At 42.6% G+C, this 18,221-nt stretch overlaps 1 protein-coding gene across 1 annotated transcript in view; it reads left to right on the forward strand.

The window, feature by feature from the left end:
- The window catches only part of LOC100916970, a 160,622-nt gene that overhangs the window by 117,770 nt on the left and 24,631 nt on the right, over positions 1-18,221 (forward strand). The window contains exons 60-67 of the mRNA XM_031945439.1: positions 182-346; positions 8,208-8,373; positions 9,577-9,761; positions 9,920-10,012; positions 10,892-11,096; positions 11,354-11,541; positions 11,716-11,813; positions 15,856-16,040. Of these exons, the coding sequence (XP_031801299.1) occupies positions 182-346; positions 8,208-8,373; positions 9,577-9,761; positions 9,920-10,012; positions 10,892-11,096; positions 11,354-11,541; positions 11,716-11,813; positions 15,856-16,040 (1,285 nt within the window). The remainder of the gene's footprint in view (positions 1-181; positions 347-8,207; positions 8,374-9,576; positions 9,762-9,919; positions 10,013-10,891; positions 11,097-11,353; positions 11,542-11,715; positions 11,814-15,855; positions 16,041-18,221) is intronic.

Below are 18,221 nucleotides of genomic sequence, written 5' to 3' on the forward strand. Positions count from 1 at the left end.
TTTCAGCAGAGATAACTTACACAAATATGGCTCTCTGAAATGTCTTTTGACACTTGAACACAGAATCGATAGTTTTCTTGAATTGGGCTTGGGTTTTGTTTTGAGGAGGCAATCATCCTGGGGGGGATGGATTCAGCGTCCAGAGTTCAGCTTAAGAGACTGTTCCCATGTCTCTCTCCAGGCTGTTGTGATCTCTGGAGAACATCTGCTGAGCCAAGGTAGCTTCATGCTACAGTCCAAGAGCCTGTTCCGTCTTGCCCCAGATCCTGGGGATGGTTTGGTGTTGGTCTTAACCCTCAGGAACCACAGTACCCCAAAGACTCAAGACTTCTCTGGAGAGCTAGAGGTGAGTAAAGTTCTTCTGCCTTAGGTTTGAGGAAGGGAGAAGCCATTTAGTAGCCATTTAGTTTGGAGAGACACACATGGACCTGGTTTCCCAAAATCTTTTAAAAAACAGGCAAAGACCCTGTCCTTTAAAAATCCATTAGTCTTTGATTTCAGGGTGACATTGTTCTAGTCTGCATTAAGTCAGTTAACTCCTCTTGTGACCCCTGGGAGTCAGTTCTGGGTTCCACTGACGGTCGTGTAAGCTGATGTACCAGGAAACATTTTGAAAAGTGTGATGCACAAATGTGAAGTATAATTACAAAGCCAAAAGGGAACTGGTCTTTAACCAGGGTGAATAATGCCTCAATAACTCTTCTTTTCTCATCCAGGGCAATTTTAGCTCATTTACAAGTGAATCACATTCTTTCCAGTGGTATTTCCCTTTAAGTGAACTCAGTTGCAGGGATTTGCTTCAATCAGAGCTTTATTGTCTAAAGATGAGCCTGGGAGTGGGAGAGTTGTAGGAGGTCCCTCTTTCCGAGAAGATTTCCCCATGCCTTTGTGAGGAGAGATTAAAAGGAGGAGTGATTGATTGAAATCCTTGGTGGAGGGTGGGGGAGGCACAAGGAGGGTCTTAGTAATTGGGACATCTGGATGCTGGCCAAGTGAGATATGTGCTGGGGGTGGGGGTGAGGGCAGGTTCCATGTGAAGAGCTCCAGATCATTGGGGCAAAAAGGCAGAGGTTACCGTGAGAGTGCATTTTAGACTAAGCAGAGTATTTGCCTAGGAGCTCCCCTCTGTAGAGTCAGTGTAGATCTCAGAATATGCTGTCTTACTTCTGTGGCTTATCTCCAGTTTCCCCCACTATAGATAGTTATTTGTATCCCACACACAACACAGAGCCTGGCACATTGTGGCTGCTTAATAAACATTGTTAATATTTATTATACGTGACGAATCTATTTACCTTAAGGCTCAAATTCAAATTCTTTGGTATTTAACACCCTTCCCAAGTAGCCTCCGACCTGCCTTTTCATACTATTTTGCCCCCTTTTATGAACTCTTTGGTCCAGACATATTGGACTTTTTGCTCTTCTTCTCCCATCACAATCCATCCCCTTTGGAACTTTGCACTCCCAGAATGCACTTCCTCCTCACCTCTGCCGCTCAGAGACTGTCTCTAGTTTTCTTCAATAGTTCAAATATTTGGTATTTGATACCAATTTGATACCAAAAATAAGAGATATTTGAACTACCTCTTCCTAAAAGTTCAGTCGTTTTTCAGTTGTGTCTGACTCTTTTCATGATCCCATTTGGTGTTTTCTAGGTACTAGAGGGCTTTCCTTCTCCAGCTCATTTTAAAGATGGGCAAACTGAGGCAAATACCCTCTACAGAGGGTGGTCTCAGGAGTTTGACATAACTTGGATTTCAGACTGGACCATCTCCCCAAAGGATGGGACCTTGGAACTAAACTGATCTCTTTCATAACCTTCTGTTTGTCCCAGGGACCAATTCTTTTACTAATCATACCTAACATTGACTCTCTTCACTGCATATCATTAGTACCAGGATACCTTGCTGAACCACAATTTTAGCAAAGCTCATCCACCCATCCAATGAGACAGACAGTGCAAGGGAAACTGCCTCCATGTTACTGCTAGAGTTACGATCAGATTGCCTGATACCTACCAAACTTGCCTAGGGCCCACTCTCTTTTTAGGAATAAAACCCAGAGGCAAGTTCAGCTGGGTTTATAAAATGAGATTAATTTAAATAAAAATAATTTAATTAATAAAAAAATTAATTTAAAATTTAAATAAAATGAGATTAAATTAAATTAAATATTTAAATAAATAAAAATAAATTAAATTTAAAATTTTTTAAAATAAAAAATTAAATAAAATGAGATTAAATTAAATTAAATATTTAAATAAATAAAATTAAATTAAATTTTAAAAATTTTAAATAAAAAATTAAATAAAATGAAATTAATTTAAATAAATACCAATAAATAGTATTGGTATACACTGCATCCACCAAATCATGAGCCCTATGTCTGTATGTATGAATTAATCAACAGACACTTAATAAATGTCCACTATATATCAGGCACTGTGCTAGGTCTAGAGATAGAAACAGTCCCTACCTTCAAGGAACTCTGTCTCTTACTGGAGGAAATAAAAGTTTATAGATATAAGTCTATATAAAATATAAATAAGGCAATGAGGATGGGGGAGTTGGTGGTACTAGCAGATGAGGGGGATTAGGAAAGACTAGAGGAGTCCTTTAGTAGATAAAGGACTGCACCTGGAATCAGAAAGATTCATCTTCCTGAATTCAAATCTGACCTAAGACATTCACTACTTGTGTGACCCTGGGCAAGTTACTTAGCCCTGTTAGCCTGTTTCCTCATCCGTAAAATGAGCTGGAGAAGGAAACAGTAAGCCATTCTGGTTTCTCTGCCAAAAAAAACCCCTAATGGAATCATGAAAATTTGGAGACAATTGAAAGAAACAATTGAACAACGACAAAAAATGTTAGACCATTGCCGAATCTGAAAGTTCCTTGGCTGAGAAGAGTATTTTCTCAGTACAATTTTTTTTGGAAAGACTCGTTTTAAGTAGTTAGCAATTTACCTTACTTTAGACTAAAGGGTTCGTTATCAGGGGTCTAATCCTCATTTCAAGAAAGTCTGTGAAGTTAAAGGAGAAAATACTTTCTTTTCACTCACCTTTAATTTCCTTTATAATCCTATGAACTTCCATTTTATGAATTTAAAAGCATTCTGGTAAGAGTCCATAGACTTCACCAGATGCCAAAGGGGTCCACCCATCCCTTGAATGGACATAATTATCTGACTGAATCATCAATCAACCAACAAGCATTTATTAAGTGCCTAAAAGCAGAAATGATTGCTATTTACATCTACTCTGAATTAATCAGGACCAAATGGGGTTTAGCCTGGGACTTGGGCCAGAAACTCAGGGGGTCTTCCCTTCCTAGATTTATTTATTTATTTGGATTTTTGGTTTTGACTATGTGAAAGAGGAGATTCTTTGACTCAATTGTCACCTAGCCTTAATCAGTGAATGGTGCAGCCTCAGTCAAACTGAGACCTGTCAGAGACCTTAGCTCAAAAAGGCCCAGGTGTCCCATTGCTTCTGGGCCATCTCCAGTCCTCCTGATCTATAACTTGCCACTGGTCCCAGAGGCTCTGGAGGGGAAAGTGAGGCAGGTGATCTTCCACAACCCTCCTCACTTAAGTCATGGTCCTCTTCCAGAGTGAAGGAAAATAAATACATTGAAATGGCAGGCAGGTGGTGGGGAGGGGAAGCATTGGCCCAAGGCTAGCCTTGCTGTTCCCCAGCACTGGTGGGCAGAGCATGCTCTGGTTTTTGTCGTTGTTGTTGATATGGAATCCTGGATCATCAGTGATCCTTGGGATCAAGATGGGAAAGGGGAGCAAAGAAGCAAGCAGGAGAGAACAGGGAAACAGCCACTAGAGGTCAGTAAGAAACCTCCCTTCCCCAGGGTATAACCATATGAGGCTTCCCATACCTAAGTTAGCCATGTGAAAATTGAATTCCATTACTGTCATCCTCATTATCCTCATCATAGAATTTGTATAGTATTTGAAGATTGGCAAAGAGCTTTATAAATATTCTCTCATCTTAATTTTACCATCATCCTGAGGGTATGGGTGCTACTATTTATTTTTTCATTTATTTGTCCATTTAATAATTCATATTACAGAGGAGGAAACTAAGGTAAGCAGAGGGTAAATGACTTGCCCAATGAGTGTCTGAGACAGGATTTGAACTCAGGTCTCTCTTATTCCAGGTCTAGTGCTTTATGTATTGTGTCACCTACGTGAGGATGATTAGTACATCTATCTCCATGGGAGATCTGGACAAAGACACTGTTTTCCAAAGCCAGCATTGGGAGTTTCCACATGATTCCACCTTGTTACCTGTGTGATTTTTAGCAAGTCATTTCCCAACTCTGGGACTCAATTTATTCATCTATAAAATGGGAGAGTTAGACTAATTTTGAACTAAGGTTCCATCCCATTTACGTAGAGTGTCCCACAAGTCTTAGTGCAGCTTTCATAATTTAAAATCGCACTAAGATTTTTGGGAACATGCTAGGTTTCTTTGAGCCTATAAAAAGTAAGAATTCAACTTCAAAGCTGATCATTTCCTAAGGTAACATTTATACTAAACCATTTTGAAAACTGTAAAGCACTGTGGAATGCAGGGTCAGAATCAGGAGAGATGTCAAGACTGATCAGCCTCCTTTCTGTTTTAAGGGTCACAGGAGTTCTGAGAGGCCCTACAGATAGAGGTGAGAAGGAAACTCCCTGCTCTGGGAAGTACCTTTAAACTCAAAATTCATCTCAGATGGACAAGGAAGAAAGAAAGGAGGATGCTAGGAATTATTGAGATGGCTTAGCCTTCTGAGAAAAAGGGAAGAGGGGCTTACAGAAAGGACCTCTGACCAGGGCACTGAGACAAGCCATCAGAGCCTTTTTAATTTGCAGGCTCACCCATCTAGCAAAAAGGACTGGATTCTCTAATATCAGGAATTCTTGGAAGTGCTAGGCACTTCTCTCTTGGGGACATGCAAAGAAGCAGGGGTCACCTCTTCTCTAAAGAGAAAGGAGTAGGGCTTAAAGAAGGACTCTGATCTGGAGAGAGGGTTGGAAGGGGGGGAAAGCTAGAGACGTCATTGGCTAGAACACTGAGAGAACCCTTCTCCTGGTTGTAGGATGACTTAAAAGAGGAAGAATTGATTGCTTTTTTTTCTGGGAGAAGGGAAAGTATTGAGGGATGTCAGATGAGCAGAGTGCTGGTCGTATGTGAAAAGGACTAAAAACATTAGAACATGGAACATGGGGACTGTGATGAGTGTGTATTTCAGATGAGAAGGGAGGGAGTTAGGGAGAATAGAATGTAGGTCACACCTATTGCATTTAGCACCTGCCTTACTTTACCTTTCTCTATGAAGACATTATTGTATATCATTGTGTGTATGTGTGTAAGGACATGAGGATCATGCTTGGTTTTCCAGTACAACCCCTATGTCTTAAGCAGCCAAAATGACATCATTATTTTAGGGTCAAGGTACAGTGTGTCCCACTGTGGCTGATCAATCAATATGAACTTGGAATGTTCTACCACCCGTCAGACACAAATAGTGCACATAAAAGTTTGGAGGGCAGATCAGCGCATCTGATGCTTCTTTTGAACAACTGCAATTCTGCTTCATTCAGAACACAGAGCATTCTTTGATGGAACCACGCCAGGCTGGGTGGTTTGTGCCAGGGTCTCCCATGCTTCTCTATACTGAAGTTCTTCAGAGACTTTGAGGGTCTCCTCATGTCACTTTTCCTGACTTCTGTCCTGAGTGCTCGCCTTGTGTAAGTTCTCCATAAAATAGTCTTGTGGGCAAACATATATTTGGCGTTCAAACAGTGCAGTCCTCACATCAGGGTTGTGTTCTCTGCAGTACAGCTTGAATGCTTGACAGGTTGGCTCAAGAAAGGATCTCAAAGTCTAGAATCCTATCTCGCCGGGTGCTCTGCAGAATCTTCCTAAGCCAATTCAGATGGAAGTGACTCAGTTTCCTGACATGGTGCTGGTGGACCATCCTGGCATAAAACAACACAGGAGCAGGGATAACAACTGCGTGATCAGATTCTTTTTAGTATAACTTCTTTCTGGGTTGTGGGCACAGATAAGCTTGATTCCAGCTTTCTGTTCATAAAGGAGAGAACCTGGACCGCAGGGAGGATGTGGGGCAATAGGTAACCTAATACTTGCAGCTAGAGCCAAGTTATACCTCCCCAAGTTTGGGGAAGAACTGTAAGCTAGAGCTCCATCAGGGGGTCCTGAAATGATGACACACAAAAAAAAGTCAGATTTTGTCATCCAGTGGAAAGAATTCTGGCTCTGGAGGAAAAGGACCTGTTTTCAAATCCTATCTCTGCTGATCTTGAGCAGATCTTTCTGGATTAGGGATACAAGTGGATTTGCTTCCAGCTTTCTGTTTTCAAAGAAGAGAGAACCTCGTGGGCTTGTTTTCTCTGTAAAAATAAGTAGGTTGGACTAAATAGTGTGTGTAGTCCTTTCCAGTCGTAGAAGGTTATAAAATTAGGAAGATCAAATGGATGGATTGCTGACCTTGCACCTGAAGCTACATTCTGGGCAGGTCTTCCTGGCTCTGGGACACTGGCCAGCACTCCCCTTCCTTAGGTCTCTCTTTCTACTGCCATGCAAAAGTACAGCCGGGAGCTAGCCCTGGGCTCCTTCTTCTGGAGATGGGTTGGGAAGGGGAGGCTGGCTGCTTCTGCTTGCACGACGCCGCCATCTAGCGCCAGATACTGGAGGGAAACTTCCCCATCTCCTTGGATAAGCATCCCTTCTCTTAGGTCGTATCCAGTCCCTTGGGGCCCAAATCCACAGACAAAAGGGTGGCTTTTCCCCATCATTATGGCCCCTGGACTTTCATTCCTGCAGAAAAGCTTAATAACCATTCCTATTACTTTCTCCCATGGTAGAATTAGCAGCCTCAGCATTGGACCATGGAAGGTATATTGACTTTAAAATCAATCTTTACCAGTGTGACTTTGGAGAATTCACTTAATCTGCTCGGGGCCTCAGTTTCCTTAGCTATAAAATAAGAAGGTTGGATTAGATAGTCTTCTAGCACTTTCTAGAGCTGCAATTTTGATCCTGCATACAGTTGTGCTATATAGTTTCCAAAATATTTTTAGCATCTATTTTCTCTTAGGAGATGCTCACCTCTGATAGGAAATCACATCACGGTTTAGATCAGGGGTCCTCAAACTACGGCCCTCGGGCCAGATGCGGCAGCTGAGGATGTTTATCCCCCTCATCCAGGGCTATGAAGTTTCTTTATTTAAAGGCTCACAAAGCAAAGTTTTTGTTTTTACTATAGTCCGGCCCTCCAACAGTCTGAGGGACAGTGAACTGGCCCCCTATTTAAAAAGTTTGAGGACCCCTGGTTTAGATCATATATTATAAGATAAGGGCTAGAAGAGCCCTGGTAAGTCATCCATTTATTTTACAGATAAGGAAATTGAGGGTCTGATGGCTTACTCAAAATTTCCTAAGTGACAGAGGCAGGATTAGAATTTAGGTCTTTGGATTCCAAACTCTGTGCTTGTATGTACCACACTTTCTCTCCTCCTTGGCTGTGTTTTAAAGGTGAAGAACTCGTTCTGTGACTCTATATAACTGGGTGTGGTAGGTCAATGATGGAGATATTTTGGGAGCAAAGGAGCTTCCAGTTTGATGCCCATATTACTTAGGGTATCATTTACTTTCCTTATATAGAGAGTTTCTCATTTTTAATAGTATTTTATTTTTCCAAATCCATGAAAAAATAATTTTCAACATTTATTTTGGTGAAATTTTATGTTTTAAATTTTTCTCCTTCCCCCCTCCCCGATTTCCCCCCTTCCCAAGACAGCATGCAATTTGATATAGGTTAAATATATGCAATCCTTTTAAATGTTATTTCCATATTTGTCATGCCATTCAAGAAAAGAAAAATCCAAAAGAAAAGCAAACAAAAAGGGGAAAATACTATGCTTCAATCCACAATCAATTAGTCTCTCTTATCCTTTTACTTCAGAATCTTAATTTCCTTCCCTGCCATGCACACAATCATTATTAATCAGGAGGGAGGGAAACTGGGGAGCCAGAGAAGAATAGGAAGATGGTCAGTCCTATTGTTCTTTTTCCATTCACTCAGCACATCCCCAGACATGCCTTTTTTGGGTGCTGTGGGTAATGGAGGGTAGGAGAGGATTATGATCAATCCAATAGGCTGGAGTTTCTCTCTCAACTCTAGATGAGGGCACCTGGAAATCAGCAAGTGAGCCTGCTGGGAAGGGTCACTGAATCAGCCTCTCAGAAGGTAGTCCTGCTACAGGGGAGCATGGAAAGAGAGGAAAAGTTGAAGTTGACAGCTTCCCGGACTCCAGACTGTCTCCGAGCTTACCTAGCATATGGAAAAGGTAGGTGAAGGCAACAGTAACCTTATGGGAGTATGTAGGTGTATTTTGGGGAACTAGGTGGCTCAGATTATAAAGTGCTGCGACTGGAGTAAGGCTTGTTTTTTTAGTTCAAATCTGCCTCACTGACTAGTTGTGTAATCCTGGGCAAATCACTTAATCTGTTCACCTCAGTTTCCTCATCTGTGAAAGAAGTTGGAGCAGGAAATGAAGACACTCTAGTATCTTTGTCAAGAAAACCCCAAATAGGGTTACAAAGAGTTAGACATAACTGAAAACATGACTGAAATATGTTTATCATTCAGAAAAAAGGACCACAGAGTCTCATAGTTGAAAGAGCCTTCTAGGGTGATCTTTTCTAAGCCATGTCTGAAAAAGTATCTCCCTCTGTAACTTACTAAGCAAGTGGTTATCCAGTCAGTGCTTAAAGGCCCAGTGATGGAAGAATAACTCCCAAGTGAAGGTTTGCTACTTAGGGGTAAGTTTCTTTCTATCCAACCAAAATTTGCCTCTTTCATTGTTACTAGTCTGTCTTCAGGCTTTTCCTAAGGCCTTATTTTGGAGGTAAGAATGCCACCTAAAACTTGATAATTCAGCCAAGTAACCTAATCTCATTCTGATTCAACATTTATGGGACACCTTTTGTGTGCTCTGCACTATTAAATGTGGAGAATACCAAAATGTGCTCCCTGTTTTTTGAATTGACTGCTTCCATGCTAGGAATATATTCCTTCCTTACCACTATCTCTTAGAATCTCCAGGGACAGCTAGTTGGTTCTGTGGATAGAGCACCACTCTAGAGTGGTGCTCTATCCACCAGCCCCTGAAGTCAGGAGGACACAAGTTCAAATCTGATCTCAGACACTTAACACTTCCTGGCTGTGTGACCCTGGGTAAGTCACTTAACCCCAATTGCTTCAGCAAAAAAAAAAAAGGAAAAAAAAACCCTCTAGATTCCTATAAGGCTCAGCTAAAGGGCTTCCTTGTACATGAAGACTTTCCTGATGTGGGCATGAAGATCATACATGTTAATGTTCTATCCCCCCAAAATTGTCTTATATGTGTATAACTATATCTGGGTATATACGTGTTTGGTAGTTTATATCCAGGCTATTATGAGTATGTCCCTTCTCCCTTCAAGGGCCGGTGTCAGAGAAACTAAAGGAGAAGCATCCTAAAGAATCAATTTGTCCTTTTATTGCCCAGGACCAAAAGAGGAGGGTGTGGAGATCAGTGCCTGCTCTGACAGAAGGCAGGTGGCCAGAGCTGAGGCTGTATTCCGCATCCAAGGTGGGCAGAATGAATCCTTGGGCCAGCTGGTCCTCGAGGCTGCAAACCAGAGTCTAAGCCTGGCTGCCCGCGGCTGCATCACTCCCCTGGGAAACGCGGAGGTAAACCTGCAAGGGTCCTTCTGTCTGGCCCAAGATGTGGAGGGGGTGGGACCCGATGCAGAGGTCATTTTGAATCTCTGTTATAGAAAACAGAGTCCATAACAAGCCCGATTCCAGCTGTCTCTCCCTCACCCAGTCCTACTTTCCTGTTTCCTCAGTCCAAACTGGCCAAGGCCGGGTCTCACCTACAAGCCAGACTTGTGGAGAAGTTCCAAGTGTTTGACACCTACCTCCAGAAGTTCCGGGACCTGGTGCGTTAGTCTGGCCAAGCATGGCCTTTTCTATTGCTGGACGGTTCTGGGGAAGGAGCTCCCTCCCTGAGGAAGACTATGGTTCCTACTGAACCCTCTCCCTCTCTTTATTAGGGGTAGCTTCCTTTCTTCTCACTCCCCTTTTTTGGTTTCTGAGGAGTAGATGGTCTAAATTACAAGAGACCCGTAGGGGCTAGGAGGAAGTAGATTGGGGCTCAAAGCTTTTCTGTTCAGTCACCTCCTATGTGATCCATCCATTGAAGAAGTCAGTTCACCTCTCTGGGTCTCCTTTTCCTCAATTGTTGAACTTTGGTAACAGGACATCAGAGATTCAGCCATCATCAGCTTTCATTCAGCTTGATTTTGCTTCTATTGAGGGTGAAATTGTCTGAAAGGGCACAAATATTAACCCTGTTACCCTGACTGATTATGGAACTAGTGGGAAAATTGGGTGGTCAATGAGCATATGAATTTGAAGGGGATGTGGGGTAAGGGAAGAGAAATACTGGGGGCCAGAAGATGATAATGAGATATAAAGGATCAGAAGGACTTTGGAATGATGGAAAGATATGAGGGAGGGCTGCTATTTCCTGAAAACTGATGCCCTTTTTCTGGAGTCCAGGACCGAATTCTCTGAATCAGGGAGGGGTCCCATCTGAATGGAAAATCCCTATCCCACACAAACCCTACTCTTTGTTAAATGAAGGAAACCTTCTCCATATCTAAAGTTGTATCCGATACAGGCCCTGGTACACTGGGAATGGAGCCAAAACTTCCCAGAAAGGCGTGGGTTCTTTAGAGAGGGAAGATGCTGTAGGATACTCTCCAACCTTCAGAGCTGCTGACAGTTAGTAGGGGATTTCCTCTCTGGGCTGGCAGGTGCAACAGATAGACTTTCTGGACAGTGCAGCTGGCTGGGTCCTGCAGATGTCCCAGGATGCTGTGAAAGCACTACAGGCAGGGGGTAGAGCTGCAGCTGGACTATGGAGGCAAAGCTCAGCCAGGCAGCTGCTGAGACATCACCTCCCTCTGCACCTGGAGAGGCTCCAGATTCTGATGGAACAGACGCAGAGTGAGCTGCAAAGTGAGTGACCGTTCCCTTGACTTCTCTGGGTCTCATTTTGCTCCCCATTTGCCCTCCAGCATTCCCCAGAGTCTCCCAGGAACTAAGCAGAAAGAGAAATTGCCTTTAGAATGATTTTCTAGGTGACTCTAGACACTGGAGTCCTTCATAAGGCCTTAGTAAGACTGAGCTTGGGAAGGCTGGTCCTTTTTGGTTTGCTGTCACTCTTGTGGGATCTCCCAGAAGGCTCCAGAGCTAGGGACAGTTGATTTTTACAGAGCCATTAGCCACGCTGAAGGATGCCTACTACGAAGTCACCCTCAAGCCCCTGGATGAGGTATGGCAGGAGAGGACCGAGGAGGCTCTGAGGAGGATGCAGGCCTGTGTGCCCTCGGGGATGGTGGACACCTGGCTCACGAGGCCAGTCCGGCTCTCTTTACGAGCTGTGAAAGGTGCCCTGGATCTGGTGAGTGCCAGACAGGAGGCATCTCCTCCCAGCCCCTTCCCCCTGGTGCCCCAGGGTCCCCTATTGGGCTCATAGCTGAGCATCCTGGGAGGGAGGGGCAGCCACAAGAACTGTAACCAGAGGGAGCAGGAGGCTGATTTCTTATTGTGGCCGTTTTGACCCCTTCTTCACCAGGCTGCCCACCAGATACTGAAGTGGGCAGAAGCCAAATTCTCCAGAGCAATAAGAAGACTACGGAAACCCTTGTCCAGCATTTACAGCTTCTCTGCGAGGTAATGGGGGTGAAGGACACATTTTTATTGTTGTCGTTCTGGTCCAGAAACTCTCAGAGAGGAAATTTCTTCTGCCCTGAAGATCAATATTCATTGAACTATTTCCTAGTTGTGGACAGCTGCCTGAGATTTGTCCAAGTAGTGTCAGATACACCAGTATGTGTCGGAGGTGGGATTCGAACCCAGGCTCTTAGGCCAGTTCTCTATCCTTTATGGTACCCCTTGCTGCCTTTTTCATCTGTTATTTAAGACCTACTATGTTCTTATTTGCTAGGTAGAGTACCCATGATTTCCCCCTATTTGAGCTGAGAAGCCAAAAGCTTCCCTAATCCATTCTTTACACCATTGCCCAAATGATCTGCTTAATGTATTATTCTCAATTGAAGAATGAATTCTTGATTTAGGCATTCAAGGCCCTCCCCAATCTGCCTTAAAGTTCTACTCTTCTATTCCCCTTCCCATAGCCTTTGTTCAGTCAACCTGTGTTCGTTTGTGATTCCCTGTTCCTGTCCTGACCTCTCTCAACTCCAGGACTTTGCTCACACAGGGAACTGATTCCCACCTTTTTTCTTATCATTGAAACTCACCTTTCAAAGCTCAAGTCATCACCATTTTACCAGGAGAGACTTCTCTAGCTATTCAGATAAAAGCAGAATAAAAAAAGAAGCTGAACTCTTTGTACTAGTAATGACTAAGTGTGGCCCTGAAGAAGAGATGACAATGAAATTCTCTCTCTTTTTCACAAAAAATGGGGGACTGTGGATGTGGAAACATATATAGACTATCAGATTCAACTGACATGTTGATTAGTTTTGTTAAATGTTTTTTCCTCCTCTTTTTTTTACTCTTTATTATAACGGATGGTTGTCTGGGTAGAGAAGAATCAACAGACCAATGCCATAAGTGTTTATTAAGCACTGATACTGTGCTGAACACTGGAGATACAAGGAAAGGCAAAACAGTAATAAGGAACAGTCCCGGCCCTCAAGGAGATCACAGTCTAATGGGAAAAACATGTAAATAACTATGTACAAACAAGATAAAAAGGAAATAATCCATTGAGGAAAGACACCAATATTAAAGGGAATCAGGAAAGGACTCTTGTAGGGAGTAGAATTTTGGATGGGTCTTGAAGCCAGGAGATGGAGATGATGAGGAAGAGGATCCTAGATATGGGGAACAAACAGTAAAAATGGTCTAATTAGGGAGATGATCTGTCTTGTGTGTCAATGTATAGCAAATGGACCAATGTCATTGAATAATAAAATATGTGTGAATAAGGTGTAAAAAAAAGACTGGAAAATTTAGAAGGGGCCTACTTATGCAGGGCAGTAAAGGCAAAGAGGATTTTGTATTTAATCTGTTAAAGCAGCTAAAAATGAGGGTGGTCCAGAGTAGAGAATGACTTGAGAAGACTAGTAAAAAGGCTCTTACAATAGTCCAGTGGTGGGAACCTACATCAAGGTGATGGCAGTGTTGCAGGAGAGGAGAAATAAAGAGGAAAGGTATCGATATTCAATGTAAATATTAAAATAGACTTTGGCAACAGATTGGGTATAGGGGAGAAGGGAGAAAGAATAAGGAGCTGAGGCTGACACTTAGATTAAAAGCCTGGGAGATTGGGGAGAGTGAGTGGTAACCCCAAAAATAATAAGAAAGGAAGGGGAGAAACTTGAAAGGAAAGAGAATGAATTTAATATTGGACAAGTTGAGTTTAAGCTATCTGTGAGACATCCAGCTAGTGATGTCCAATAGACAGTTGGAGATGAAAGATTGGAGGTTAACAGAAAAGTTAGGGTTGGATAAGTGGATCTGTGAATCACCTGCATAAAGGTGATCATTAAATCTATGGAAGCTGATGAGATCACCAAGCAAAATAATATAGAGGGAAAGAAGAAGAAGGCACAAGACTTGGTAGACACCCATGGTTAGTAGGCTCAACCTCAATGAAGATCCAGTAAAGAATTCTGGGGTCAGATAGATAGAAAGAGAATAGAGATAGACTGAAATCTGAAAAGAAGAATGAGTTAGAGGAGTAGTTGATAGTATTGAAAGCTTCAGAGAGGTTAAGAAGGATGAAGATTGAGAAAAGGTCATTCATTAATTCATTAGATTTGGCCATTAAGAGACCATTAGTATTTTTGGAAAAGACATATATTTGGAAATAAAGATGATATAATGGCAAAATAAAAACTATTTTAATAGAAGTGATTTTTTTCCCCTCCCCTTGTTTTATAGAACACTTTAGGCCACACTTTTACACTTGTTGATCAGTCATGTCCAACTCTGTGACCTGTGGACCATATTACACCAATGCTGCCCATGAGATTTTCTTGGCACAGATACTGAAGTGGTGCAATTTACTTTTCCAGGGGATTAAGACAAACAGAGATTAAGTGATCTGTCCACTTTACCTTTGTACTTAACACTTCTCAATCAATCAATCAAAGAGTGTTTTGTCTAGGCCCTGGGGAAAGAATCCAATGAAGGAAAAAATTTCTACTCTTAAAGAGTTTCCATTTTATTGTAGTGATCTCATATTCTATTTGTTTTTTTTTTCCTTCATGAGCTCCCAATCTCCTTGAGGACAGGGTCTCTGTCATCTGTATGATCAGCCCCTCCTGGGGTAAACTTATTTGTTGAATTATAGTATTTGAATAAATGTATATTGAATTTTGTTGCTGAATTGCTTAAGAGTATCCTGGGTTTTTTTTTAGTATTGTTGTTGAGGCTGATAGTAATGATAATAGGTAGCATTTATATAGTCCTTTAAATATGACATCTCATTTGACTCTCGCAAGAATCCTGTGAGATAGATGCTATTATTAATATCAGCATTCCCATTTCATAGATAAGGAAATTGAGTCTGAGAAGTTTAGTGACTTGTTCAGCTAAGTATGTATCTGAGGTCAGGGAAGAACCTCTCTCTTCTGTTGTCTGCTCTGGCTTTCTTTCCACCACATCTATCCCCAGGTCTACAGCATTTGAGCTGAGCTCAGAAAATAAGATGGTTAAGTAGAAACTGAACTCTTTACATATACCTGGGAACTGACTAGGAGACAGCCCAGTTAGAAGGAAAAGATCAATATTTAGAAGCTACTCTCTGAGACCCAGATAGCAGGACAGGGGGTCCCTTCTTTTAAAAACAAAACAAAACACAAACAAATCTTTGCTGAAGAGAAAAATGCCTGCCTTCCCCTGTCAAACCCCAGAGTAGCTCCCTTGTTTTTTCCTTCCTCCTTCCTGTTCATTAACTGGCAAACTAACCTCAATCTTGAACAAGACTTCCATTATTCTACCCGAATGTCTGGGGCCATCCACTACCCTCTGGAGAGAAGATTCACTGGGTTCCATGTCAAAAGAATACAAACTTGTCAAGGGCAGAGACTATTTTGGTTTTTGTCTTTGTAGTCCCAATGTCGAGTTTCTGGTGCTTAATAGGCACTCAATAAATACTGGTTGAATTGAATTAAGTGGACAGCTGCTGGTGACCTTCTTTTTCCTGTTTCCCTGCCGCCTCCTTTCCTCATCCATTCTGTAACTATTGTTTTCCTATCAGAATGTGGGCTCCTTGAGAGCTATTTACAACCTCAGAATTTAATGCATTATTTGGCACATCATCATTTCTTAATAAATGCTTTTTCAGTCATTCAAACTTTTCATTCATTTTTTTTTCAGAATAAAAAGACAAAGAATCAAAAGAAGGAGTATGTATAGGGTGTGATCCTTCACAGTGCCCACGCTTAGCACAGTGCCTGGCACACAGCAGTAGCTTAATAAATGCTTATTGCTTGTATTTGAACTGAATGGGGAGACACCGAGAATCCCTCCTCATCAGGCAATAAGAGGAAGGGAATAAGCACTTATATAAAACCTACTATGTGTCAGGCACTGAGTTTTACAAATATTATCCCATTGGATCTCACAGCAATCCTGCAAAATAGGTACTGCTTTTATCCCCATTTTACACCGAACCTCTGATTCTGAGGGAGGCTAAGCAGGTTTTCATTCCCACTCAGGGGTCTCTGTATGTCCCCTCTAGGAATTGCTCCGTGGTGATAAGGCTTCCAGTGCTGCCAGGAGGGGATCAGCCAATGGACTTGGCCAAGGTGACCAACTATCTCATCGAAGAAAAATTGCTGCAGCCCCTTCGTGAATTGTACAGCATCAACCTCCTGGCGGAATATTATCGTATCAAGCATCGGCTGCTGGAGAACCCCTTTGAACGTAAGCCCCCATCCAGCTTCCCCCTTCCTTGGAACCCCAAGGGTTTTGTTGAGTGAGGTGGGAGTTCCCAGCCCCTTTATACCCCATTTATCCACACCCTTTTAAGAAAAAAAAAAATCAGTAGTAATCCATCAAGAAAGGGAAAGATGATAAGTGATATATCTGATGGCATAGCATCAAAGATCAGAATTTAGAGCCAGCAATGGACCTTAATGGCCACTAAATCCAATCCCTTTATTTTACAGATGAGAGACTGAGCCCCAGAAAGCTTATGTAACTTTTCCATAATCACACCTCCTATCTGCCCTCGAGGCCGGCATTTGAATTCAGCTCTTCCTGATGCCATACTCCCTCTCTCATTTTGAGAGGCTCAATCTGATTGGGCTTGCTGTATTATTTGGGGTTGAATAAGCACATTTTTGAAAAACCAGTTTCTAGGGAAATGGAGTAGAACTCATAAATGGGACCAATTGTTTTCTGAGTGCTTAAGGGTTCTTAACCTTTGCTATTTCCCCTTCAGCATTTCTGTGAAGCCTATAGACCCCTTCTCAGAATAATGTTTTTAAATGCCTAAAATAAAATCCATTGGATTATAAAAGAGACCAATTATGTTGAAACATAGTTTTCAAAATATTTGTTAAAATAATAAGCTCCCAGACTCCAAGGTTAGGAACCCTTGTTTAAATGCCTGACAGAAATCTGGATTCTTGCACAAAGGCCAGGGTTTGAGAGTGGAAAGGGTGAGAAAGCAGTCCTCAGCAGTGGGCGGCAGCAACTAACGGAAGCTAGACCTCCTCCCAAGCCTTGGAGCTGGCCCTTCCAAAAGCCCAAAGGGGACCCCTCGGATTCCAAAGGAAGTGGAGGGGTGGGAGGAGGGGCTCATATAATGCACAGAATCAAGAGGAGCTTTTTTTAAAAATCAGGAAGTCAGAAGGCAAAACGAATGATAATTAAATCCAGACTTACCCTCCACCCCTTCCAACCCCCCACGCCAGGCTCAGGGGGCTGTAGATTGAGAAGCAAGAGCAGAGCCAGATCCCTTACTGGGAAAAGACCAATGAACTTTAGAAAATGGTGCCTCCGGGGAAATTTGGTTTGAGAGAGGAGTTGGGATTTTTATTTCCCTGCTTGAGAATGAATGGTCTCTGTCTCCACTTCAACCACTGTAACCACATCATGTGGGAGCCCTGTCTGATGCAGAGACACTGCCTCCCTTGGAGGGGCCTCTGCCTGTGAAGCCCATTTGTGATTGGCTGGCCACAAAGCAGAGGCAGCACGTGTTTGCTGAGCACCTACTATGTGTCTAGTATTGGACATTCCCTCCCCGTTTGAGTTTCAGTTCTTTTCCTTTCTTTTTGAGGAAACAAAGGATAGGAGCATAAGATTTACATCTAGGAAGCATACAAGAAATTATTAAGTCCGGGCTCCTTAATTTAGCAACCCCCACGTTCAGCTACAAGACCCCAGATGGAGTTGCCACCCACAATTTAAGAAACTTTGATCTAGTGCAATCCTTCCACACAGGAAACTGAGGCCCACAGAAATTAAATGACTTGCTACAAAGCTGTACTATAGTCCTAAGGCTGACTTCCAAGGTCCTTGTAGTCCTGCTAACATAGTGGGAAAAGAAAAAGATCCCCAATGAAAGCAACCTGAATTAACTTCTCCCAAAATCATCTCAGCTTCCCCCCGGCCACCACAAAAGCTCCAGAGCTGCTGACATGGGACTTGATGGATGTAGGAGACAGTTGCCCCTCCTTGCCCCACCTTGCCTTCTACCTTCCTGTCAAGAGGACTGAAATGACCCAATATCAGGAAAGCAGGAGAGAGAGGGAGAAGAGAAGCCAGCACTAGAGGCAACATTTGGGAACATCCTTGAAATACTGTCAGATCACCTTCCAGCCCTAAGTGTTCCTGGCTTTTCTATTTTGGAGATCCAGGACTTGACTCATGGGTACAAGATGGGATGAGGACCTTGTAAAGGAGCCCAACAGGATGTGGCAAAATGTCCTTGCAGTCAGACAATTTGAAATCTGACATTACAAGCCAAAGGACCACGGGCGATTCACTCTAAAATGGGGAGAAGGACCTTTTAGCATGTTCTAAACAGGACTGGATGCCTGTAAGATGCCAGTCACACATGAGGCCGCAGCTGCTGAGCTGCAGGGAGCCCCATTTGTT

The sequence above is a fragment of the Sarcophilus harrisii genome, chromosome 1 (genome assembly GCF_902635505.1).
Source record: "Sarcophilus harrisii chromosome 1, mSarHar1.11, whole genome shotgun sequence".
Lineage (NCBI taxonomy): Eukaryota > Metazoa > Chordata > Mammalia > Dasyuromorphia > Dasyuridae > Sarcophilus > Sarcophilus harrisii.